This window comes from Tenrec ecaudatus, chromosome 16, assembly GCF_050624435.1.
Source record: "Tenrec ecaudatus isolate mTenEca1 chromosome 16, mTenEca1.hap1, whole genome shotgun sequence".
Classification (NCBI taxonomy): domain Eukaryota; kingdom Metazoa; phylum Chordata; class Mammalia; order Afrosoricida; family Tenrecidae; genus Tenrec; species Tenrec ecaudatus.
Genome location: NC_134545.1, coordinates 11,203,540 through 11,229,553, shown reverse-complemented (window position 1 = coordinate 11,229,553; position 26,014 = coordinate 11,203,540). Strand labels below are relative to the sequence as shown.

At 49.0% G+C, this 26,014-nt stretch overlaps 2 protein-coding genes across 3 annotated transcripts; one reads left to right on the top strand and one right to left on the bottom strand.

Annotated features, from left to right (window-relative positions):
* Window positions 1-9,534: 9,534 nt before the first annotated feature.
* On the bottom strand, window positions 9,535-14,534 carry LOC142429303 (UDP-N-acetylglucosamine transferase subunit ALG13-like). 2 transcript variants are annotated; one of them, XM_075534373.1, is made up of 2 exons: window positions 14,291-14,534; window positions 9,535-13,102 (listed from the first exon to the last, which is right to left on the bottom strand). In XM_075534373.1, exon 2 carries the CDS (start codon window positions 13,051-13,053, stop codon window positions 12,493-12,495), a length of 561 nt encoding a protein of 186 aa, XP_075390488.1. In that variant the 5' UTR covers window positions 13,054-13,102; window positions 14,291-14,534; the 3' UTR covers window positions 9,535-12,492. The 2 variants fall into 2 exon arrangements, with proteins under 2 accessions (XP_075390488.1, XP_075390487.1); XM_075534372.1 differs by having other exon boundaries at window positions 9,535-13,089; window positions 14,291-14,530.
* Window positions 14,535-14,576: 42 nt separating this feature from the next.
* Window positions 14,577-25,687, top strand: RFC5 (replication factor C subunit 5). Its single transcript, XM_075534371.1, has 11 exons — window positions 14,577-14,734; window positions 16,239-16,303; window positions 16,536-16,672; window positions 17,680-17,759; window positions 19,327-19,400; window positions 21,090-21,249; window positions 21,984-22,065; window positions 22,403-22,532; window positions 22,950-23,027; window positions 23,931-23,985; window positions 25,076-25,687. Exons 1-11 carry the CDS (start codon window positions 14,670-14,672, stop codon window positions 25,170-25,172), a joined length of 1,023 nt encoding a protein of 340 aa, XP_075390486.1. The 5' UTR covers window positions 14,577-14,669; the 3' UTR covers window positions 25,173-25,687.
* The last annotated feature ends 327 nt before the right edge of the window (window positions 25,688-26,014 follow it).

Sequence of the window (26,014 nt, the reverse complement as noted above, 5' to 3'; positions counted from 1 at the left end):
GGAAAATGATGCCTTTAAACAACGTTGCTGGCAAAGAATAGGAGATACACAAGAAGCATAAACAACTATGTCTTGGAAGAAAACCACCTAGAACGTTCCTTAGACCTGAGTGTGGCGAGTCTTCATCTCACATCCTTTGATTATGTATATGAGGAGCCAGTACCTGTTGGTCAAGGGCAGTAAGTAGAGGGTCAGTGAAATAGAGGCAGGCACTCAGCGAGATGGACTAACGCCATCGCTGTAACAAGGGACTCAGGCGTAGCCACGGTGATGAGCCTGGAGCAGGACTAGGCATTATTTCAGTTGGTTGCACACAAGGTTGCTCTGAGCCCAAACCAGCTCAGTGGCACCTAACAAGAACAGCAAGAAGTGCAAATGAGACAGGTCCTGAAGGGACGACTTTTGAAGGGACTATGATGGGCTCAGGCCTAGGAACCATTGTGAGGATCGTGCAGGACTGGGCACTGTTTGTGCATAGGGTCGCTCTGGGTCAGCTGACTCTTATGCTTGGAGCTTCTCTTCGGGCTGCCAGCTAGGGTCCTCGGTTGCCCACCACTTGGCAGCTTTCTCTAGCAGGATAGCTTGGACTTGTTTGCATGCAGACAGTATCCCCTCTAGTGAAGGAAGGGGCAAGGCCTTTCAGGCCTGGACGCCGAAGTGGAAGACAGGCACTTGAGTCACAGTCTCTAAGCCAGAGGTTCTCAACCTGTGGGTCGAGACCTCTATGGGGGTCGAACAACCCCTTCCCAGGGGTCGCCCGATTCATCACAGTAGCAAAATGACAGTGCTGAAGCAGCAACAAAACTAATTTTATAGTCGGGGGGTCACCACCACATGAGGACTTGTATGAAAGGGTCGCGAGCCTTAGGAAGGTTGAGAACCACTGCTCTAGGTCAAAGACACTACTTTGGAGTCAGGGGAGGAAATAGACTCCACCTCATGGTGGGAGGAGCCACCTAGTCTCATGGGGATGAGAGATCTTGTTGGTTTCCATCGTTGCCGATAATCTACCACAATTACCTTCCCAGATCAATGGTAGCCCTCAGGAGCCCTGGAAGTGCAATGGCTAAGTGGCGGGCTGTTAACCAGCAGGTTGGTGGTGTGAGCCCATGCAGCAGCTCTGCGGGAGAAAGATGCGGCGATCTGTTTCTATCGTTACAGCCTCGGAACACGGCTGAGGCAGTTCCACTCTGTCGCACGGCCTCACTGTGAGTTAGAATCGACTTGGCAGCACCCAACAAGAACATTCTGCTCATCAAGTTGCTACCTACCAAACCGTAAGTTTATTGACTATAGTTTTGTGCCAACATTAGGGCAGCTGAGAGTACTTGTAATGGAAGATGGGGAAGCACATTCTCAATGTAGATATTCCTAGGGCCGGTCTCACTTGGATGTCATTTATTTCTCAACACTGCACCGTCCCAGCCTGTGGGGGCTGCCGGCAGCCCGGGGTGGGTTCTCCGGCTGCTTGGGGATGTGTCTGCACATGGTGTCTTTCCCTCGTGTGTGATTCTGATTCCAGGGCTGCTCTTCCCTCTGCACCCTTGTGACCCAGAAGAGGTGCAGATGAGGCCTTACCCTGATGACATAGTGGATCATGAGTTGGGCTGCTAGCCACTGGGTCAGCAGTTTGAAACCACCAACCGCTCCTTCATAGAATGATGCGGTTTCCTGCTTCCATAAAGATTTACAGCCAGGGGAGCCCACAGGGGCAGTTCTACTTGGTCATATAGGGTCGTTATGAGTCCAAATCGACTGCATGGCAGTGAGCAGTGATGAATGGAACCAACTCAATGGACAAGAATTTGGGTGTTTTTGGTTTCGACTACAGTCTGAATACCATTGACTGGTAACACCTGCAGAGGAAGCCCCATCTCCTCCAAGGTCCCATTCACCTGTACAGGTATCAAGACATACCTTTTGGCAGGAATACAATTCTATTCATAACAGCACCCACCTGCTGCCCATTCACCGCGACCCTACAGGGCAGAGAAGAATGAGCCCATAGGGTTTCCAAGGCTGTCATCTCTACACAGTTGAGGTAGTTAGTTTATTGTGCCAACCTGGCCGATAAACACATGTGGGATTAATTGAAGGGTGGAGAGATAAATAGCTCAGTGAGTCTCACCTTTCTAGTTATCAGGTCTCTTGCTTTGTGATGGTTGGACCAGGGTGTAGCTGCTTTAGCCAGTTCCCTGCTTCAGCTGGCAAGGCTCACTTCCTGTAAGACATCTCTGAGGAGAAGCTACATGGACCTACCCTGATGCAGCCCTGGGTGCTGGAGCAGCCATGTGGAGACCCCTGTCAGCGCTGAGATGCTTACACGCTCACTGACTTGGCTTTCCTCCTGCAGTCAGCAACATAGTGTGTGTTTTGCAAGATGGAGGAGGACTTTGTGGATCGGTGTTAGACATATGGGTTAATGTTGGACTTGTGGGTTGGGATGTTTTCTTGATGTGCACTTACCCTTTATATATGAATATAAACTTATACATGAGTTTCTGTGGATTTGTTTCTCTAAAGTACCCAGACTAATATTCCTTTTTCGAATGCATGGTGGCTGATGTGTGCTACTGAGTTCAAACCACCAACCTTTCAGTGTGCAGCCAAGCACTTTAACACCGAGTCACCAAGCTGCCTCAATCAGGTAAATTCCCTGAGGTCTTAGAATGTGCAGGCATCAGCGTGTCTTCTCCCTGTGGTCACTCGGGAGTCTTGGAAATGAGTCTATAGCATTAAAAAATTTCATAATTAAATATGACCAGGGACAGAAATAATGTGATGGAGACTGTAAGAACTATGTCTTCTTCTGAACCTTCTCTGATTCCCCCAACCTTGAGACCAACATGATTGCCATGGACCAGCCTGCAAAGGCAGGGGCAAAGCACTTAGGTGAGAACCTGGTGTGCCACCTGCCTTGCAACAAAGGGACAGCTGCTTCCCCCCCCATCAGGAGGGTGGGGGCCCTGGAATAAATGAAAGAAGGTGAGAAAGAGACCTGAGTATTGCCAAGCGACCATAGACTCCCATAGATTCGGTTCAAGGACAGTCATAAGAGATGCAAATGACCCTCATGAGTTCGTCCCATGGCAGAGCTGCCCAGCACTTTGTTAATACCGTTGATGCCACACCACGAACTGCTATTTATAGATGTCTCATCTCTTTGCTCCAACTCCCCTCGGCTCGCTCTTCCAAAGCATTTGGCCCAAGTTCAGTGGCAATGTGGGACAAGGAACGCGGATTTTAAAGAAATGCACTGCTGAAAAGTGAAGTCGGAGTGTGTCACTGGAAATCAACAAGCCACGACGGTCCCAGGTCATCGTGGCGAAGAATCTGCACAGCTTTCAAAGACATAGCTCAGTGTTCCCCAACATGGGCGATCCTGGGCAGGGGGGGCGGGAGGGCGGGGCTGGAATAATCTCAAAGAAAAGCAACCTTGCTGTGCTGTAGAGTTGATAGCTCCCCGTAGGACAGACGACTCCTGTGAGTTTCTAAGACGGAAACTCTTTAAGGAAGTAGAAAGCCCCACCTTTCTCCCAGAGAACAATCCAGGAAGGGTTGGAAAAGCAGATAGCTACACGTTTGCCTGGATGATGGCTGATAGTGCAAACGTTTTCCACTGTTGGGGGGTGAGTGGGGTGCGGAGTTCCTTCATTTCTGAAAAGGGGGAAATAGGAAGTGTGGGAATCTATGAGGTAGATGGTCACTGGATGGTTTAGAAACTTTTTTTTTTAACTGAAGAGTACATGGCCCTCTTTGTTTTTTATTTTAAATTAGGGTAATGCCTTCCAATTAAATCTTGCCTCAAACAGAAGAGAGTTGGCAGCTCTTCAGGAAATGAACGTATCTGGCATGTTTAATATCGTGCAGATCAGACCATTGTGTCTTGGGAAAGTCTGGACATTGGTAGGGCTTTCTATCACATTTTTTAAAGCTCAAATGTAACAAAAGCAAACGCCTTTCTCAAGGAGTTGTCAAATGAACATTTCCCGAGTCCTCTGGGAGTAAACGGTTCTGTACTCTCTTGCATTTATTTTTGCTCTAAAATTTAAGTGACGCTGGACCAAAGCAGCATATTCAAGACATCTCATTTTGGGAAATGTCAGCCAGCACTGGCTTGTTAGATATTGGTTATCTTCATCTTCAGTTAGTGCCAAATTAATTAACAAAAAAATCTGTTCTTCTTCACGCTCAGGTCGAATGAGTGCTGGGTTCCGTACAGATTCTTTCTTTCTCTCTTTTTTTTTTCCTGTTGAGCAAAAGTGATTTTGAAATTTTGATTGAGGAGAACCTGTGTAAGATCATCACCTAAAAAGGGCATCCGTGGGGAAAATAGTTTTTTTTTTTCTTCAATTGCATAATTCCAAATGCCAGGGAAGGGACTGGCGTGTTTGGATGGCCACGCAGTGGAATTCCATATGGATACATTCAAAAGTATCCATCTGCTTCCCACCAGGATGGGCTTCCACGGTTAAGATCTCAGTGTACCCAAATGGGGAGGACTTGGCATTACGAAACGCGCAAAAGCAAAATCGTGGGATTTCTTAAAACACAAAACAAAACACCAATTAGTGAGGATTAGAAAGTTATTCCAAGTCTGCAATATGGTCTTGGGAGAACAAGAAAACAAGAGAATGTACCCACGTCTTTCCATACTCCCGAGTGACCACAGGGAGAAGACACACTGACGCCTGCACGTTCTAAGGCCTCAGGGAACTTACCTGATTGAGGAGCCCTGGTACTCGGTGACTACAGGAGGAAAGCCGAAAGTGTTAGTGGGATTTGTTTGTTGGCTGCTGTTTTTCTCATCCAACAATGAAGCCTTAGGGTTGGGGGAAGTTGGGCTTGTATAGCCCAAACCAGACTCCAAACTCACTGCTATGGAGCCAATTCTAGCTCATGGTGACCCTATCGGGCAGACAAGAACTGCTCCTGTGAGTTTCTGAGGCTGTCACTCTTTGTGAGAGTAGAACGCCTCATCTTTCTCCCACAGAGTGGTTGGTGGTTTTGAACTGCTGATCTTGCAACCCGTTTAACCCACCACATCACCAAGGCTCCTGAAAACTACAGCCCAGGAGGGTTTTCAAGCCAAGGAACACTGGGACTTGGGGTGGAGTTATCAAACCACCAGGTCTTTGGAGGGAAAGTGGGAGGAGTGGTTTATAATAAAAAAAAGAGCAGTCTAGTTCCCTGAAGAATCCCATGATCAGGTTCCCTGGTGGTGCAATGGTTAAACGATAAAAAGTACAGCCTAGTGATCCCTGGGGGGCATTTCTACTCTGACCTGCAGGGTCCCCTTTAAGTCGTACTCAGTGAGATGGAACACAGCAGCAATAGTAGGATACAGCAGAGTGTGCAGGGCAGGATAATGGGTTAGAAGTGGCCAGCACTTCTCCATGGAAACATGCACCCAAGTCACCTGGAGATCCTGTGTGGGGGGTTACAAAATCTCCTGTCCACTTGAGGATAGGGGAGGGGTCTAATCCATCAATCAGGTCATAGTCAATGAGGCCTCTGTGTGAGTATGGCCTTCTCCTGAGGATTCTGGGAACTCTTGTCTTCCTCCCGAGAAGCGGGACACACTATCCCTGCAAGGCATTCTTGATGACAAGCCAGATGGAGCCAGAGCCCTGGAGCTGGAGGAGCCACATCGAGACCCACATCAGTGCTTAGATGCTTCTACCCCCACTGGATCCACAAGACTTTGCACCCACTGGCCTGTGATCTTCTGCATTCGGCATCATTGCATGTGCTGTGTGAGTCTGAAGAGGAACTTACACACAAGTATCAGACATATGGGCTAATATTGGACTGGTGGACTTGATCTGGACTGGGCTGGGCTGTTTTCTCAATATACAATTGCTCTCTTATAGAAAACTCTTTCTTATATACAGATGAGTATCTATGCATTTGTTTCTCTAGTCCACCCAGATGAACACACCCTGTTAAAATGCAGATCCTGAATACGAGGTCTGGATGGGGCCTGACACGCTGTTTTTATCATGTTTCAGATGGAATAGATGCTACTAGGCCCTGGACTTTATTGAGTAGCAAGAGTATAGACCACTCCCTCTTCTCATCCCCTACTCTGAGGAGTGGAAGGGCTTAACTGAGGCCCCCTCCCAAAAAAAACCTACTGCTACCGAGTTGATTCCGACTAATATTAACTATGTACGATAGAGAAGTACTGCCCACCCCCTCACCCTACATACGGTTTCTGGGACTGTCCGTCTTTCTTCCCGGGAGCAGACAACTTCATCTTTCTCCCAAGGAGTGGCTGGGGAGATTTGAAATGCTGACCTTGAGGTTAGTAGTCCAGCGCTTGACCCAAGGGTTCAGTGTGGGAGCAACACAATGTCTGAACCCCAAACTCGGCGGCCCCGGAAGCAAGTGACACAAGTTCTGGGTGGCTGCATTGTCTGCTGAAGGAAGAAACGATGACCCCACTAGGGCTGCCCATCTTCATCGGGATCATTCCCAGTCTGGACCAAGTGCATGTGGTCCTTCTCAGGGTGCCTCATCCATTTCCCCACAACCTCCCAGTGACCCACCCTGGGGGAGAGGAGGAACCCAGGCCCCAACCACCCAACTACCCTTGCTTCAGGGAGCAGGAGGAGAGGACTTTGGGCCAGAGCCATTTCATTTAGGAGCTAGACCTGTACATTTCCTGGAGCCGGAGTGTCAAGGAGCACATTCGTGTAAGGTTGCTTTCGATCTCAACCTTAGAGGATTCCAGTTTAGGAATCAGTGATTAACCAGCCAGTAGTTATTCGGCCCCCCTCCCTTCTCTCAGTCTGTTGTCCTGTGGGGGTTAGCAAGTTGCTGTGACGCCGGAAGTCAGGCCACTGGTATTTCAAACACCAACAGGGTCCCTCGTGGTGGACAGGCTTCAGGAGGGAGAGTTCAGACGGTGGAAGAAAGGTCTGGTGGTGTTTTAGACTGCAGAAGAAAGGCCTGGTGGTGTTCCAGAAATCAATGAACAAAACCTGGGGATCATATCAGAATGTTGTCAAACACACTTACATTGGGTGCGTCAGCAGGAAAGAACCATTACTGGGGGTTGGAGGGCATCATGTTGGAGAAGCATAAAGCCAGGGAGGGTGAGGGAGACCCTTGGTGATGGTAGTCACCACATTGGACATGCCAGCCACGGTGAAGATGATGCAGGACGGAGCAGCGTGCAAGTTACTCAATCAGCAAATGTTTATGTTGGCTCGGATGCTGGCAATTCCTGAGTTTCTGACAAGGGAAAATAGTTGGGGTTTAGGGAGAGGAGACACACTGACCAGAAGACCTGAGGTTGTAAAGTCCCAATCAGTCACTCTCTGAGACTGTTGTATCACCAACCCAATGGACCTATCCCCTGATGTCCGCTCTTCAAACAGGATTATCCTCCTTTGCCATTCCCCCCCTCTCCTCTCCTCTCCGCCACCTCAAGTCCTTGCTGTTCATTTCAACCCAGTTTCACTCATACAAACATGTTCAGGAGAAAGACTTGGCTGGGTGGTGTTCTGCCAGCATCTTCCAAAGATAGCCTTGCATCTCAGGCCCTCATCCGAGCAAATCATAAAAATAAACGACAGCAGTGAGCACTGTGTCCAAAGCCAAGTTTGTTCCAATGCTGAGAGTCATAAAATCCAGGGCTCCCCTTCTCTAACCCAGTAGTGAGAGCAAACGTCCTCTGTGGCTAAGTGTGTTTGTTATCTCGGGTCCTGCCATCTCCAGGACGCCACCACACACTAAAGCCTTCCTGGGTCTAAGTCTGATGATATAATAATCGTCTGCGGCTGTGCCTCTCGATGTCACAATTCACGCGAGGATGCCAGCTTCCCCCGAAGGGTTAAAATACGGCAAAAGTGAAGGTAGAATAACTACATCCTCTGCTGGATCACACCTTGAAATCCAACTGCTTTGTTTGGGCCCAGCCGGCCAGGTTTCGCTTTCAATTCGTTGCTGCCATTTAAGATGTTAACAATACAATCTTTTTCAAAAAATCAAAATTCTGACTCCTGGGGCCAGTCAGAATATGTGGAAACCTTTAGTGGCTGGGTAGCACCAACCATTCAGTGCTTAGCTACACCGTTCAGGACCTAGAGATACCCCTCTGAACAAAGGCCTGACAGGTTTCCAAAAGGTCATACGTGAAAAGCCGATGTCACCCAGTTTTAGTCTGGAACCTGTGGGGTTGCCAAGTGTCTGACTCCAAGGAGGATTAGCTTTGGTTTGGGTTTGGCCACATTTGGATGCTGTCCCTCAATACCGGTGCCGTGGACTTGACTGGCATTTTCGGCTCAAGCTGCTGAAACTCCTCTCCTATGTTGGGAATGGGTTCCAAGGGTCACAAATTTGATAGGAAGCTGATGTCACTGGTACTCAAATGATACTTGGCAGCATAATGCATCTCTCCCTGGTTTCATTTTTTTAAACAATTTTCTATGGGGCCCTTGTTTTCGGAGGGTCATGGTTGGTGATTAGAGGGTCAGCCGACACGAGAAACCTTCAGCGAGCCATGTGGACCCACCAGCTGCAGCAATGGGCTCATCCGTGAAGATCGGGGAGCTGGCTCAGGGCCCGGAACACATCCTTGTTGCCCTGGAGGCTGCCGTGATGGGCAGCAAGTGATGGCAACCAATAAACTGTGGGATCATCCAAGACACGAGAATTAGGGACCTGGGGGAGGGAATTCTCAGGGCGGACCGACTCATTGGCAGTGAGGTTTTTCCGTTTGTTTGTTTGTATCGGGTCAGTAGCGTCTACAGGCAGCAGCAACAGCAGTTTCCAGCGTGACCCGCTTCCAGGGCTCAGTACAGGTGGTGTTTCCATGCCGCCCTTTTAACAAACGGAGCTGCCCAGCGAAGCGCCCTAGTTTGACTCCGCCCTGGACAAAGTCTGGCCCCTGGAGCCGGGGCATGCTCCCCCCTCATTCTCTCTCTTCCTAGCCAATTCCAGGCTGCTTAGGGTCATGCGACTTTGTGGCGGGTGTCCTTCATGTGCCGTCTGTCCGTAGAGTCACAGGTTGGTCCTAATGAGAAGGGATCTAGACCTCTAGTAGAAAAGCTCGCCAGAATCCCTTAGCCAGCCTCCCCCCCCCCCCCCCCCCGCACACCTCATTGGGCAGAACAGGTATAACAAAATCAGTCCTTCAGCCAATCAGTGACAAGGAGCCTGCTTGCCCTGACAGGAGGCTTTTTCATGGACAGAAGGTAAAAACTTTTTCTGAGAATCACCTGAAGGAAGCCTTTGAAAATGCTCATGCTTGTCCTGCTACCGACCCTCCCACCCCCCAACCACACTCCAGAGCCCAGATTTAATTCGCAGGGTTCTGATGTTGGCGTTTGAACAGCTCCCCAGATAATTTTCATGCCCACTCAGGACTCAGAATAATGTTTTGAGTCTAACCCCTACCCTCTCCTGCCCATTTTAGAGATGTGAATACTGAGGCTCAACTAAACAAAAAATTCCCCATCATCAAGTTGATTCTGACTCATAGACACTATAGTTTTTTGGTATATTTTATTTTAAAAAATACTTTTGAGAGCTCTTACCACAATCCATACATTCCTCCAGTGTGTCAAGCACGTCTGCTGCCATCATCATTCTCAAAGCATGCTCTTCCCACTTGAGCCCCTGATAACAGCACCCCAATTATTTCCCTTCCCTACCTGCCCTCCTTCACGAACTCTCGATGTTCTAAATTATTTTTTCCTATCTTACATTGTCCTCCATTGCCCCTCACCCTCTTTTCCATTATTCGTCCCCTTGGGAGGGGGTTCTAGATTGATCCTTGTGATTGGTTCTTTCTCCCCCCACCTTCCCTTAATCCCCCTGGTATCTCTACTCTCCTTGTGGGCCTTGAGGGGTTTATCTATCCTGGATTCCCTGTGTTTGGGGCTCTTATTTGTGGCTGTGCGCATGTTCTGGTCTAATCTGATTTGTAAGGTAGAATTGAGGTCATGATGGTGAAGGAAGCACCAAAGAACTAGAGGAAAACTGTGTGTTTCATTGGTGTTATACTGCACCCTGACTGGCTCATCTCTTCCCTGTGACCTGTCAGTGAGAGGATGTCCAATAGTCTAAAGATGGGCATGGGTCTCCACTCCATGCACCACCCCCCATTCACCTTGGGTATGGTTTTATTCTGGGTCTTAGTTGCCTGATCCCATCGACACCCCATGATCACACAGGCTGGTGTGCTTCTTCCATGTGGGCTGCTTCTGAGCTAGATGGTCACTTGTTTATCTTCAAGCCTTTAAGACCCCAGATGCTGTATCTTTTGATAACTGGCACCATCAACTTTGTTTACCACATTTGCTTATGCATCCATTTTGTCTTCGGTGATCGTTGTCGGGAAGGTGGCCTCTCAATCTTGAGGAATAATAAACCTTATCTCCTGAGAAGCTGCTGGTGGATTCTAACCGCTAACCTTGTAGTTCACAGCCCAACTCAAAGCCCATCCTGCCACCAGGGCCTCAACTGCTGTCCAAAGACATGCTCATTAATTTGCTCACAGGACTGACTATCGAGGTGCTTCATAAAGTTTGTGGGGGGAAAAAATGGAGTTTAAAAATAATGAAAAATTTCCAAAAACTTTTTAATGGTGATTTAGATGAAAATGTATATATTTTCAATTTTACATGAAAAACACACATCTTGTTTAACTCCATTTTAATTCCTTCTATGTACATCCTACTCCCAGTGTTCCCACTTTCCACTTCTGCTTCCCTAATCACCTGTCCTTAGGTCAACACTGCCCAGTTAAATGGTTAAGTATTTTAACACAGGTAACATTCAATTTTAGACCTGAAGGGTAAATAAGGGTCTGTGTATGTGTGTGTGTGTCCCACTCATCTGTATCCAACCAATAAACCTGGTCTCTTTTAGGATTCTGAGTTCAGTTTCATATTTTTCTCCCATTCTATTACTTTCTTCCTCTTTTGTTTCCTTCCCAAACCATTTTATTGGGAACTCATACAGATATTATATCATTTCATAGTTCAATCATATCAAGCAGTATCCGTGTACAATTGCTACCATAATCAGTTTCAGAACTTTCTCTTCCTTCTTGAACTCCTTGATGTCAGCCTCCCTTTACCCCCTCGCCCCTACAGTACCCGTCGGAACCCCTTATTCTACTTGTGGTCTCTATAGGTTCAACCATCCTGGCTTTCATATACCGAAAAACAGAAAAATACAAAACAAAAATTCAAGAGGGCTACCCACAATAGAATACACCAGAGATAACCCCCAATATAAAACACACACCACCCACCCACACCCAGATCAGGCCCAATGTGTATCCCAGGGGGTGATACTGCCAAGATTTTAACCACTCAGGTCGGGTATTTCATTTTGATCTCCTGTGGTCATCTCTCCAGTATAGCTTAGTAACTAGCTCATTCCCATTCCTGCTTCATGGATAGAGGGAAACCACTGGAGGCTTATTTCCTGTGCAGATCTCACAAATACCTTGGGGTTTCCACTGACATCCAAAGCCTCCTGCGGACCAGAATCTCACAATTTGGGCTCTGATACTATTCCCTCCTTAAACTTCGGATTATATGATTTACAATCCTTGAGATATTGATGTTGGCGTGCTTTTCATGTGGGCTTAGATGACAGCTCACTCAGATGGCTGCTTTTTGGGAAACAAGTCTTTTAAGAGTCCGCACAATACTTTATCTGTATCTATCACTTTCTTTTTTTTACTGGGAGAAGTCCTTTAATTTTTTTCTTTTCAAATCAGCAGAGCTTGGAAATTGGGCAACATTATGCTACCATTTACATTTCAGAGGGGAAAAAGATGAATATGCCCCCACACACGCTACTTCAATATAAAAGTAGTTTCTCCGACTACAATTAAAAATTGCCTCCTTAATAATCTTTTTCTTCAGGGAATTATTAAGCCTGTAACAAGAGGGCTTAAAAATAACAAGGGGGCATAAAAAGCTCTGAGAAAAATCCCCCAAATCCTTTGATTCCATATTTCTATGAACTTTTTTAAGTCCCTTCATAATTTTCAGAGCATCTTATCACTCTTTGTTTTTCTTTGGTATTCAATACCTTGGATTATGATGCAAATTCACACAATAAAGTTTTTTTTTTAGGTTGACCATGCTTCATTATTTTATTCTAGTATAAAATCAGACTGAGTACATTTATAGTTCCTGCCAAGCACTTAATCTTATGAAGTTTTCAAATGTCATTCATTTTTTTCCTTGATTCCAAATGCACTAGGGATTCTGGGAAAAGACATGTGAATGTACACTACATGCCTGTTTTATCTAAAATATTAAGATTAGGGAACATCTGGCAAGTTTACTAAATTGCCAATGGAATTTAAACCGAAATGCGAATATTCACATCATAAAATTTTCTATAAATTCTACAGGTATAGTTAGTTGATTATATTATTCTGAAAACATAAATTCTATATTACATTTGATTTAATCAAGTCCCATAGTTCGCATTTTTAAAGTGTCGTGCATTTAGTGTTTACTTTTGTAATCCAACAACTTTATCCAAAAATGCTGAAAACTTTTCGGGCTGGCCAGGAGGGAAACATTTCAGCGTTGATAAGTCCATTGACTGTAACAGCCCAGGAAGCGTGCTGCAGGAACAGTAGAAGAGATGTCCCTCTTTGTGCAGCTGCTTTGCCAATTCCAGCTGATGATTGTTCATCAACTTGTCATTGATAACAACTATAAGTGGCTTTCCTTTCTCCAGAGTCTCCAAACAGCTTCCTGCACCTGCGTGACTGATGACAAGATCTGCCCTCCGAAGGTCGTCTTCTAAGGACGTCTTGTACCTGTACACCTCCAGAGCCAAGGACTCCGTACTGACCGCCTCTGGCACCAGGCTTCCTCGCCCGATCTGCAGCACCAGCCGGCTGTACCCGAGGTTCTCCAAGAGTTCCAGACTGTCTGGTGCCGAAACACACGCAATGAGCTCGTCAAAGCTGGTGGTCCCAACTGTGACAAACAAGCACTTCCTGTATCTATTCCTTTCCAACTCCATCCTTTTCAGAGCAGCTGGTAGTGGTAGCTGGGTTATCATCTGCTTCTTAGGGTCTCAGAGGCACTTGTGGAACACCTGTCGCATATACCTTCAATTAATAACAAAACAAACAAAACCACACACACAAATGGTGTTTGTTTATAAACATAAAACCCAAACCAAAAAATGCAGAATACTAAACCCATTGTTCTCAGTTCACAGCGATGCAATAGGAGGGAGTAGAAAGAGCTTCCAAGGCTGTCATCTTTAGTCTGGTTGCCACACCTTACTCCTAAAGAACGCTGGGTGCTGAGTGCTTAACTTGTGTGCCACCAGGGTGCCTTACATTAACGTAAGTGCATCAGAAACCCTGGGTGAAATCAGAATCCCTCCAGGGAACTTGTTCCTACACAAATGGGTACATTCCCCCCCAGTTTCTCATTCAATGGATTTAAGGAAGGGGAGAGATTAATTAGCATTTCTAACAAGGTCCCCAGGGTGGTTGGTGCCCCTTTTGTGGGGACTACCCTTTGGGAACTATTTGCTGAGAATTTGGGCTGTGGTATCAGACTGTCATGGTATAATCTAGCACCTTACTTGGACTTTGGGGACCAAAGGAAATCTGTCGCACCGTAGGGTAAATGGGGTGAGGTTTACCAACAAAATTCTCATAGGTGAGCCTTTACTACTATCCAAGAATGAGCAGGTGGTCTGTGTACTGGGGAAAAAAATTCTTAAGTACAACTTTCCTGTCCTTTTTTCTTTATAAGAAAACCAATGCAGATTTCTATTACACTGAAACTCCTTCATAACGTTACCTCAATTATTTTACGTATTGTAGTAAGGGAAAAAAATCCCCCTTACAAAATGCAGTTAGCCTAAGGTACTTTACTACATGCAGTATCTATGATTTTTTTATTTCATTGCTCAAAGGCAGGTTGGATGTGAACGTCACCTAAAGGGGCCAGAGAACAGTCTTCTCTGATTTACCTGACTGGTAGTGCCGAACACCTAAGCCCTGCCACGCAGTTAGTCAACAAAAACATCCTGAGACTTACAGGAGCTTATGGTTCTGTTTGCTGGCACGTGGTCAACACTTCCCATTGCTAACCTCAAACCTGAGTTAAGGTAAAACATCTATACGGGGCTCCCGGAGGAAGCATTAATTAAAAAAAAAAAACGGAATTCACAAACAACTGACTAAACATCTCACTTCAGGAGTTAAAAAAGCGCTACCCCTTTGATACCCGGGTCTCCTCAGTGTCTCCATCTCATTCCTTCCGTCACACACACTCACCTCACGCTGTTGTTTGTTCTCATGCTCACGCGGCAGCGCTTTTCGGGGGGCTGGTTCTCTACGTTTTGCTGCAAGAGGGACCAGAGTTTCCGAAAACGAGTGAGAAGACCAAGCCTCGACCGCTCCTTTCCTCCGTGGGCTCGCGAAGCCCCGCGCACCCCAGGGAGCCCGGCCAGGCCTGGAACACCGGAGGCTGTGGACCGGGGCCTCTCGGTTACCAGGAGCTTCTGGAAGGGGCGGGGCCGAGAGCGGAAGTCGGAAGTGGGGAAATCTCGCGAGAGTTATGTTTGCGCGCGAACTCTCCGGCGCGAGGCTCGGTTCTGTTGCCGGCTAGACGTAGCACCATCTCTGTGGTCCCGGTCACCCCCGTCTCTCCGCCATGGAGACTTCCGTGCCCCAGGAGCAAAAGCAGCCGGCGCCGACCAAGAGCAGGAATCTGCCCTGGTAGGAGAGGCCGGCCGCCGCGGTGGGAGGCTCGGCCGCACTGGGTGCGGGGCGGCGAGTGTCTGGGCCCCGGCCGAGCTCGCTTCGCTGCCCCCCGACCCGACCCGCAGCCGGCGGGAGATGGAGGTTTACCTGCATACCGCTCCCCACCTCCCCCGTCCTGGTTAGGATCTCGCCCCGTTGCAAGTCTCGAGCGCTCCACTCCACGACCTACCCCCGTGTTCCATTTCCCGCTAAGAAGCGGTTGTCACACCGTGGTGACGGAAACGGGATTCGTTCCCACCTCTTTTGACACCTGCGTGAAAAGACCTCCTTGCCAGAATCGCCTCTTCTTGGTAGATTATTACTTTGGAGTAACTACTTGCGCACATGCGTAATAGAGAGAGAAAACAGCAACATTCCCTAATTCGCATCTTTTAAGCGGCTCGGTGTGCGGTAGACACCATGTTCACGAGATATTCCGGGTGCATGAACGCATTTCTATTTCACAGGTGTGGAAACAACCGGTCTTTAAGATAAAAACTGCCACTGAGTGGATCCCAACTCATAGTGACCCTGTAGGGCAGGGTAGAGCTGCCCTGTAGACCTTGTGGTTAGCAGCCCAACATAAGCCACCAGGATCTTAGGAAGGTTAAATTAATTGCCAGAAAGTAGGCTTGATGATCAAACCATCCTACTCCCAGATCTGTCAAGCATCGAAAAGTCTGTTTGGGTCTGACTCGATTTGGAAAAACTCCAGATTGTTCTTGTCTAAGAACTGGATCCGTTTTTAAAGAAAATGATAGTAATTTTGTAACCAATTAAACAAGTATAATTCATCATCTCCCCAATTCTATGAAGATATCCCAGACCTGTTTAGCAGTGCACCCCTTCCCTCCATGAAGACTAATCTCTGTGTATGGCCTGACCTATTCTGGACACTTAATAAAAGGACTTGTAATGTCTTGCTTTTTATATCTGCCTCATCTTACTTAGCATACTATTTTCAAGGTTCTTCTGAGCCCTGGCTTGTATCAGAACTACCTCATGCCTTTTGTTTGTTTTTCTTCATGCCTTTAAATGGCTGAGTAAGATTCTATTATTTCTGTATTTCTGTGTGTCTGTTCACCTAGGGTACATTTAATTTTGCTTCCTTTTAACAAGAATAGGGTTCTGTGGACGTGGAGACTATGGGCAGGCAGCTGGAAAGAAGGGATGAGACAGGCTTTTTTAAAAAAACCTTAGCCCTAGCGATATTTTGAGCCAGATACTTTGTATGTTGGGAGGTGGCCACTCTCGTGTACATTGTAGTCTATTTAAGAGCATACTGACCTTTCCCCCCACCCTCCCCAGTTGTGACAACCAAAAGTGCCCCCCCCCCCCCCCCGAGATAAAATCACCTTGGCTGAGAACTCCTGTCTCTATTAAAAAGAAATAGGCGTTTGTTCCTCTTCAGGAGGATTTGAAAGGATTCTGTTGCCTATGACAAACTGTTCTTGTGTTTATATATTCCATTGTTTTTCAGGGTTGAGAAATACCGGCCCCAGACACTAGATGATCTTATCTCTCACCGGGACATCCTGAGTACCAGTAAGTGTCCCCCATCAGTCGCTGTTGTTCTAGTTGAAGGATCTGGTTGAGTTCCTGGGTGATGTTATCGCCGCTGATAACTTGGAAGAATCTGAATGTGGCTTTGAATATTGAAATCCTTCAGGTTTTTCTTTGCTGCACCGGGGGTGGAGCGCGGCACTAGGTTGAGGTGTATTCGTGGACAGCGGCGACTCCAGGAAACTGAGGGTGTCTGTTTTTTCCTCATCCTCAGTCCAGAAATTCATCAGTGAGGACCGCCTGCCGCACCTGCTTCTCTACGGTCCTCCCGGGACGGGAAAGACATCTACCATCCTAGCTTGTGCTAAGCAGCTCTACAAAGATAAAGAATTTGGGTCCATGGTCTTGGAGGTAAGCACCTAGCCTCAGTCTACAGTTGCTGGTAACTAACTGTAAAGGTGTGTTTCTTCAGTGGACGCTGGAAAAGCAGTCTGTGTGGGATAAGAGTCTGTAATTTGTTCTTTGATGCGGTGGCCATTTTGGTCTGGATTGGCATCAGCCACTGGAGGGCAAGGGGAGCTGGCCCACTTTCACCCCAGTTCATGTCTGGTCGCTCGGGGCAACTGGATCCTCTGTGTGCCTCCACATCCTTTCCCTGGAAGTACTGATCACAAGATTCCTCTCCCTCTGGCTCCTTCCTGGTTGGCTTCGACTAACGAGGCTCATGGGGCCCTGGCAGAAGGAGGCATCTCTGTCTCTTTCTCTCTCAGCCTCAAAGGCTGGCAATGTCCTTAACTGTGGCGGTTTTCCCCCTACTCCGCAAGCATCTTTCAAAATGTCCCATTTAATTCTTTCCAAATAACTGGATTTGAGCATGCCATCTGCTTACCGCCGAGACTCTGATAGATGACAAAAATATACACATTGTTATCTGTTGCAGGAAAAGAAGGCTAAACTTAATTTTTAGCTACGGATTTTAGAACCTGGCTGCCCCCGACATTCTTACTTCTTTGTGCTAGCAATCTGGTACCCTCTGGGCTGTGCTAGATTGTGGTGGCTAAAATTAGCATCATTCTCCTCATGCCAGAGGTGCCTGCAGTGTGACCAGGCCAATTAATGACGCTTCCAGTTTATGGCTGAGTGAGCATTCTCAAAGGTCTTTTCACCATAGAGTGGACAGTCGGTGAGTTTGAATGTTTGAATACAACTGGTTTCTCACGAGGGTACGAGGGTGTGTGTGTGTGTGTGTGTGTGTGTGTGTGTGTGTGTGCACGCTTAAAAATTATGATCTAGCTGTCATCAGACCCAGAGGCCTAGCTGGCTGAACTGGATGGAATCAAAGATAAATTTACACCCAGAATTCATTGGCTGCCTCCCAGCATACGTTTTGACGCTGGCTTCTCTCTTTCTGCATTTAGCTGAATGCTTCAGATGACCGAGGAATAGACATTGTGCGGGGACCAGTCCTGAGCTTTGCTAGTACAAGGACAATATTTAAGTAAGTATCATGCGGGTCGTTCTCTCTGGATATGTTGTTGGTGTCACTGTTGTGTCTGTTAGCAGGGGCTGCCAAAACTGGTGGGGAAGTGCCATCAGCTGTCGCTGTAGCTTTCTTTTCTAGCTGGGAAACCTGAGTAGGTCAGGTGATAAAAAAAAATGTGCTGTAGCTGTCAGGTGCCTGGGAGGTGGCTGCCACTCCTACGGACCCAAGAGACAACGGCAACACTGGCCGCTGCCCCGTCCTCCCAGTGAGATTTGAGCCTATTGTGGCAGCCACCGGGACAGTCCGACTCCTTGAGGTACTTCCTCTTTTTGGTTACCCTCTACCGTGCCCAGCAGCGTGGTCTGATCAGTAACTAACCAGTCCTCACTGAAGGTCTTCTCCTCCTCATCCAGGTCCTGACGCTAGAAGGCTCCCTTGCTCTGAGTTTCCGCCTCTCTCCACTCCCGTGAAGCCACCCCCACAGTCAGGCATGCTTTTCCTCATTTGGATTCTAGGATAGAGTATATCCTCTCAACCTATTTTTCTATGTAGGCACCAAACATTCCTTTTTCTTTTTTTTTTTTTTTTTTTACCATTTACTCTTGAGGATCCTGTATTAAGGTTGCTATGAATCAAAATCAACTCTGGTAGGTACCTTCAGTGATTAGTGATTTACCTGCCTTTCCCATTCCGACTGGATTTAGGTTGAAAACCTGTTCTTGACCTTTTGTCATATTGGCCTCGCAGGCGGTCTGCCTTTCTGTGATGGACTTCCCTCAGAACAGTGCCCTCCGGGGTCTCGAGAGATTGAGATCCGGGAGATGAGGGAGCTTTTGTTGCATGTCCTTCCCTGGGCCAGTGCATCCAGGTTAAAAATGACTGTCAGAACTAGCGGTGAGAATGAACATGATGCGTGGTGATTGGGTAAGAAATGCTGTGATACCAACAGGAAAGAAGATAAATGAACCTAGACTAGCAGACCCTCCTCCCACAGAAAAGCAAGCAGGAAAAGCACTCTGTCGTGGAGTCGATTCCCACTTACGGCCACCCTCCACAGGATTTCCAGGGTTACACATCTTTACAGGCGCAGGACAGCCTCATCATTCCCCAAGGAATGGCTGGTGGGTTTAAACTGCCGACCTTGTGGTTAGCAGCCCAACGCTCACTCAACACCACCACCAGGACCCCTTAGCACAGTTCTGTAAGGAGCCTGAACTTCCAGTCTTATTAGTTAACCAAAGACTGCTTATGTCCTAAGACTGGCTGAGCCCATGTAACATGAAGCAAACATGAATTGAGATTGGGGAGCTCAGTAGGATGGTGGTCAAGAAAGCAGATTTAAGCACCAGTGAAAGTAGAGGGGAGAAGTGGGTAGAGAAGACGCAGAAGACAGGATCAGGAGCCAGAAGATACAGTGTAACAGGTATACAGACAAGACTTCATTTCCCATGAAGGGTCAAGGGCTTTATGGGATAGGTAGTTCCTTTCTGTTTGAGGACATGTCTCTGACCAGAGGTCTCAAAGAGAGGGCTGCCGAGCACATGGGGAGCTGGGAGTTGCTAGATGCCCTTTGTTTCCGTAGGAAAGGCTTTAAACTGGTGATCTTGGATGAAGCGGATGCCATGACTCAAGATGCCCAGAATGCCCTGAGGAGAGGTAACAGCGTCAAAGGAGGCAGGGCGGGGCTTGCCTTTTAGTTTTTACCCGTCCGATCTTCTGGTTCATGGACCTCATCTTAGGATCGATCTCTCTCTCTCTCTCTCTCTCTCTCTCTCTCTCTCTCTCTCTCTCTCTCTCTCTCTCTCTCTCTCTCTCTCTCTCTCTCTCTCTGTGTTGGGGCCTCCTCCCCCTCCTCTGTTCAGCAGCAGCACACGAGCCCTGGTGGACCATCCTCTTTCAGTGAGGCTTGTTTCAGAGGTTGAGAAAGTGTCTGACTTGGAAGCGATGGGCAGTCTTTCCTCTGTACATTGCTGGATATACGTTTCTGTGCTGAGATACAATATAAAACTCAAACTCACTGCCACCAAGTGGGTGCCGACACAGAGACCCCTGTGGGATGGGGCAGACTGCCCCTATGAATTTCCAGTACTGTAACTCTGTGTGGGAGTAGAGTCCTGTCTTGCTCCCAAGGAGCGACTGGTGGTTTCAAACTGCTGACCTTGCAGTTAGTACCAACTCTAACCACTATGCCACCAGCGCTCCGAGATACTACTACAAGTTTCCCACATTCCGAATGCTGACATTTCCTCACAGTTTGTCCACAGGACAGTTGGACAGGGAAGGGACAGTCTCAACCCTCTGTGGATTATCAAGGACAGTGGAGGAGGTGGTTGTAGGTGTCAAGTTCACTGCAACTCATCAGAACTGTGTGTTCATTAGAGCAAGACCGTGCTTGGTCCTTCCCGTGCCATCCTTCTGATTATGACTGTGTGTGAACAGATTGTTGTCCTTACCTGTGAATCCTTCTCAAGAACCTTCCTCTTTTTCACGGACTCTACCAAACCTGAGGTCCTCCGAGAACCGGTCCCTCCCGGTAACACGTGCAGAGTACCTGAGATGAAATACCATCCTCCCCTTGAGTTCTTCCAAGATGCTGGTTCATTTTTCTGGGAATTCCTGGTCTTCCTGATTCTCCAGCTTTCACATGCATACGAGGTGTGCCGTGGGTCAGGCCCACCTTAGTCCACAAAGTGACATCTTTGCTTCTGTGAATACATCAAAAGAAATCTTTTGTAGCAGATGCGCCCAGGGCAGCTCATCATTTGGTTTCCTGGCCGCTGCCCGATTGCTGATTATGGATCCAAGGAAGACCACATCCGTCTTTTCCCAACTGAGCGTGCTCTTACTTAGTATTGCACTTGTGTGGGGTGGGGTGTCCTTTGACACCGAGGTGTCATTCAGCCGAAGGTTGTGGTCTTTGATCCGCATCAGCAGGTGCCTCAAGTCCTTTCTGCTTTCAGTCAGCAAGGACTGCGGCCATTGGGGAGCATGGCCACGGAAGAAGACCCTTCTCTCAGCACCTGTGTAAGAGGAAGAGGCGGGCCAGCACCTCTGTCTTTGTGGCGTTGGTAGCCCTTCTCTAGCCATCTCATGTGGGCCGAGTGCCCGTCTGGGCAGCAGGCTGAGTCCCCGTGGAAGGAAACGGTGTTCCACGTGGCTCTGAATCCAGGTCATTGCTCTCTCAAGTGCTCTGAGGTGTCCAGAGGATGCCCACTGTAGAGTCTGCAGGAAGCCATCTCTCCCCCTGCACGGTGGAAGGCAGCTAGCTAGCTACAGACAGTGCACCAGGTAGAAGACTCTACACAATGCACTGAGACCTGAGGTGACTTTGTTCCCCCCTTCCAGTGATTGAGAAGTTCACAGAAAACACCCGATTCTGCCTCATCTGCAACTACCTGTCCAAGATCATCCCTGCCCTACAGTCGCGGTGTACCAGGTTCCGGTTTGGACCCCTGACTCCTGAACTGATGGTCCCCCGCCTGGAACATGTTGTGAGGGAAGAGAGGTGAGCATGCAGACAGGTGGGAAAGGGCAGGGCTTTCGGGGGTGGTGTCCGTGGGCCCGGGGATGGCCGACTTGCCTCCTTGAAGTGAGTGCAGAGCGCCTGGCGGGACCTGTGTCTCCCGGCCTTCTTCCTCATAGGCAGCATCTGGCTGTTCTTGAGTCCGACCTCCTCTCCTGGAAGCCTCCCAGTTGCCTCCTCCTCTCCTTGTGTTGCTGGAAGCCGCATGCTGCCGAGTCACTTCTGCTAACACGCTTCTTGCTTTCTTGATGGGCAGGGGAGGTTCGGGGGCACTGCATTCGGTGTGACCAGATGCCCAGCCAGTAGCCGCCCTGAGCCACTGCCTGTTTGGAAGGCAAGCCTTCAGCCCTGCGATCTAGTGCCTTGCTGGAAGGAAAACTCAGTCCACTTCCTCAACACTGGGAGCTCAGTCCTATAGAAGCGTCTTCCTAGATTTTTGAGGGGGCTGGGAGTGCTTAAGAGCCCTGGTGGCACCATGGTTAAAGCGCTTGTCTGCTAACCAAAAGGCCGCTCATTCAAGGCCACCAGCCGCTCTACAGGCGAGGATGGCGTTGGGAACCCATGGGACAGTTCTGCGCCTTCCCACAGGGTCACCGTGAACGAGTGGGCTCGGCCATCCCTTGTTGCTAATTCCAGTCTCTGATCATTCCGGGTCACCTTGAACCCTGGCAAGTGCCTGTCTTCTCCCGGGCCTCTAAATGTCCCCCTCCTTTCAGAGTTGACCTCAGCGAAGACGGGATGAAAGCACTCGTGACGCTGTCCAGTGGAGATATGAGAAGGGCGCTGAACATCTTGCAGGTACAGCTCTGACTTGCGGCAGATCCTAAAGAGTTGTTAACCCTTTTTTCTGGAAAGACGGGAGTAAGTAACAGCACAACCCGAAACCGAGCTGCTGGGACCTGGAACATGCCAATGACCCACCCAGTCTGCTTGGAGTAGTTGTTATAGGAAAATTGGTTATGAACTGCAGAGAAATAGCGCTGGGTTCTGAGCTGCCACGTGGCCACCACACAGCACTTGCCTCTGCTGAGTCCCCTCCCACCCGGGTCGACTGGTGCCCGTATCCAATTGCTGCCACAGCTGTTTCCCTGAGGCTGCTGTGGTGAAAGCCACCGTGATCCTCCCTTCTGCACAGAGCACCAACATGGCCTTCGGGAAGGTCACAGAGGAGACGGTGTACACCTGCACAGGGCACCCGCTCAAGTCGGACATCTCTAACATCCTGGACTGGATGCTGAATGAAGACTTCACCACAGCCTACAGGAGTATCCTCTGTGACGGCTTGTGCTGAGGGCCCGGGCCCTACGGATGGCCCCTTTGGCCAGCACCTACCCTTTGCTGGTGAAAAGTTGGTCAGAGGTGACTGATCAGCTTAACCATGGGAGGTGGCCTGGGGACTTGTCCGTAGCATCCTCAGGCTCTGACCTGGGCGGGCTGGAGGCAGCTTCTCTCAGGCCCGTGCAGCTATGCAGCCCCATTGCAGGAAGGAAGCCCCTTTGGTGATGCAGTCGGCTGTTCCATACCGGCAAGAGCGAGGCTGCTTCTCTTTGAAGGCCTTGATTAATGAGGAAAACAGGAGAAGGGGGCCCCAGTATGAAGGCACGTTGTATTCACTGTGGATGCAGCCTTCTCTGCAGTGTATTGTGGAACTTGCTCCCTTTGCCTTAACTGCACCGCTCCAGATATCATGGCGCTGAAAACGCTGAAGGGGCTGGCGCTACATGACATCCTGACTGAGATACACCTGTTTGTGCATAGAGGTAACTCCCTTGGCCCCCCTCGCTGGGAAGCTGGGGTGCAGGTGGCAAGCTCGAGAGCACGGGGTGTGGGGGGTGGCCGTGCCTAGAATGGGGACACAGGCTTTCTTCTTGAAGCCACGAATCCCGGGTGCAAAAGGATCTTTCTGCTCACTCGTTTTCCGCAGTCTGGCCTGGCTCCTGTCGAGAACTCTGTTCCCGAGCCACACCAGAAATTGGAGACCTGCTGAGGAGAAAGTGCAAAGAAGCTCCTGGGGTTACACCTTCTTCCTAAAAAACGCCTATTTAATTCCCAGTTCTAAGACTGCTCTCCCTCAAAGGAATGGGGGAGCAGGAAGAATGTCTTTGGGAATCAAATCTGTCACTTGCTCCTACGGCCTCCACCGAGGCTGATTCAGCCAGAGGAGCACACAGGATGTCCCCGGCAGTGCAGTCGGTCTCCTGGGGGATGGAGGGGACCTGGGCCGGGTGTTTTTTCCAACTCCTCAGGTGACCATTGTGCAGCCTTGTGGAGCGCTTCCCTACACTGCAGTCACCCCGTTGACTCCACTCAGCTGCTCCGTCCCCCATGTCCGCTGGCGGTTCCCACCTGCCTGGGGTGTTCCCCTCTGCCCACAGATACGGGTGACTCGAGCTGTGGAAGCTGAGCGTGAAATGGCTTTACAGAGTGCTTTTAAAATTGGGACGGCCAAGTGAGAGCTTGGCTCTTAGGCCACGGCCCCTGGCTGTCCCATTTTCAAAGAGCAGCACCGACAATTAGCCATGTGCGTATGAGCGCTTGGGAAAGGGCACCCGAGTGGGACAGACAGCGCGAGCAGCGGCCGGTGTGCTGGCGCCTCAGCCCCACTTCCTCCTGAGACTTTGCTGGAGCAGTGGCACCTCACTGTTGGTTCTGTTTCCCCTCAGTTGACTTCCCATCTTCAGTTCGAGTACAGTTACTGACCAAAATGGCAGACATCGAGTGAGTAATTTGATTGCCCCGTTTCTACTCTTCCTCTTACTCCCTGTCATGTGTTCTGGTTGCTGCTTGCTTGGCGGTTCAAACCCACTGGCTGCTCTGCAGGAAAAAGAGGAAAGACTTACCGCTCTGGAAAGTCTATATAGGGCTGCTTTGTTGTTCGGGGGGTGTTTGGTCCCAGGTCTTCACACGTCGGGTCACCTGTTGGTGGTGACACTGGAGGAAACGTGAGGAAGCAGCTGCTTTGATGAATCACACACAAGGACAGTTCCCTCAGGGGGCGGGACCTGCACAGACAGACCCTTGCTGAGCAGGCACAGCCGCGGGCTGGTGGGAAGGCCTATTTCAGTCAGACTGTCAGTGTTGTGCATCTAGGTCACTTGGGGCCGCCCAGCCGTCCAGCTGTTATTGAGGCATTTTGGCATAGTAAAGCATGGGGGGGCGGGAAGGGGGGAGAGTCAACGTAAACCCAATTTTCCACTCTGCCTAGTTTGGTAAACACTGATTAGCCCCCAGTGGAGCTGGCAGCTATCGCTGAAGTCAACAGAGCGTCTCGGTCAGAATAGCTGTCCACACAGGCACGCTCATTTGCTGGCCCTCAGCTTTTACATGGACACATTAGGTCCCTGCTGCTCACCACACTGGATGTCACTCCTCTCAGTGGCCAGGTGTGCTAAAGGGTGGCCCAGCGAGTTGCTAGGTCCCACTTTGGTGGAACCACAGGTGCCAACTGAAAAGCCTGGTAAAGTATGTCAGTGAGAAGGAAAAACCGTGGCTAGAATTCCTCTTGTTGCATTTGGTGGGTGGAAAAACCCTCCTTTGGCCCAAGAAGTTCCGTCCGTCTGCCTTCACTGGAGCAGAGTGGTGCTCAGCTGCGGCTCTTGGTCACCAAACCTCTTTCCAGAGCAGAATGTATAAGCCAGTATTTCACAGCAGGGAAGAAAACGTACGCAGAACACACTAGATTCTCGCCAAGATAAATGTGTGTCATGTCCCACCCCTCAGACAGATTTCCTGCCTGTGATCCCTCTTCTCTTGTCTGAGGTCAGTGAGGGTGGCCATCTTTAGCCTCACCTGGCTGTGTTTCTTTCAGGTACAGACTCTCCCTCGGCACCAATGAGAAAATCCAGCTGAGTTCCCTCATCGCTGCTTTTCAAGTCACCAGGGACCTGATCGTCGCGCAGGCCTAGATGCCAGGGCCTGCTGGCTCCAGTTCCCGCGGGCTAGCAGTGCCTAGACCACAGGGGTCAGTTCCAGGACAAACTGCTGCCCTGGGCGGGTGTGACGATGCTAGCCATCCCCAGCCTTGGAAAACTGCATCCCAGGCTTGGATGAGCCAGCCAGCCCTTGAAAAATACAGCCTGCGCGGGGCAGGTCGGAGCAGGGATGCGCAAGTGTTTACACGCAGGTCATCTTCCTGCCCTTCAAGGTTGGAGGAACAAAAACTTGACAGCCTACACCTCGTACCCAGTAACTGCTTCAGCGCTGACGGGGAACTAAGCCGTCAACCCATGGAGATGTGCAGCGCACAGCTTTCAGACATAACACGGTCCATGTGGTTTCCAACGCTAGGTAACAAGTTACCCTCCATCACAGAGTCCCCATCTGTAACTTTAGTCCTGCGTCTCTATTACTCAGTTGATGTGAATGGATTTCTGAACAAGACTATGCTTTATAAAATAGATTCCGTTCTCCTACTTTTTTTTTTTTTTAAATCTTTCCTCTTACAGAATTGCTGGTAGTTGTGGTGTGGGACTGGAGGGCATAAACAGACATTGATGTTATAAATATGACAGCACTGTCCTCTAAGCTGTGCTGTTAGTGGTCTGTGGTTGCACACAACTCTCTTGTTTAACGCGAGAGCCTGTCAGATTAGGGCCAGCTCTTCACCTGCAACTGCTGAAAGGATTGAGATTTCAGGATGAGTTTAACGGCTTGCTTTACAGCAACTCTGCATCTATGTTCCCACTCGTCACTTAAAAAAACTAAAAATACTTTGGTTAAGTGACTCTTAGCCACTTGGGAAGACACC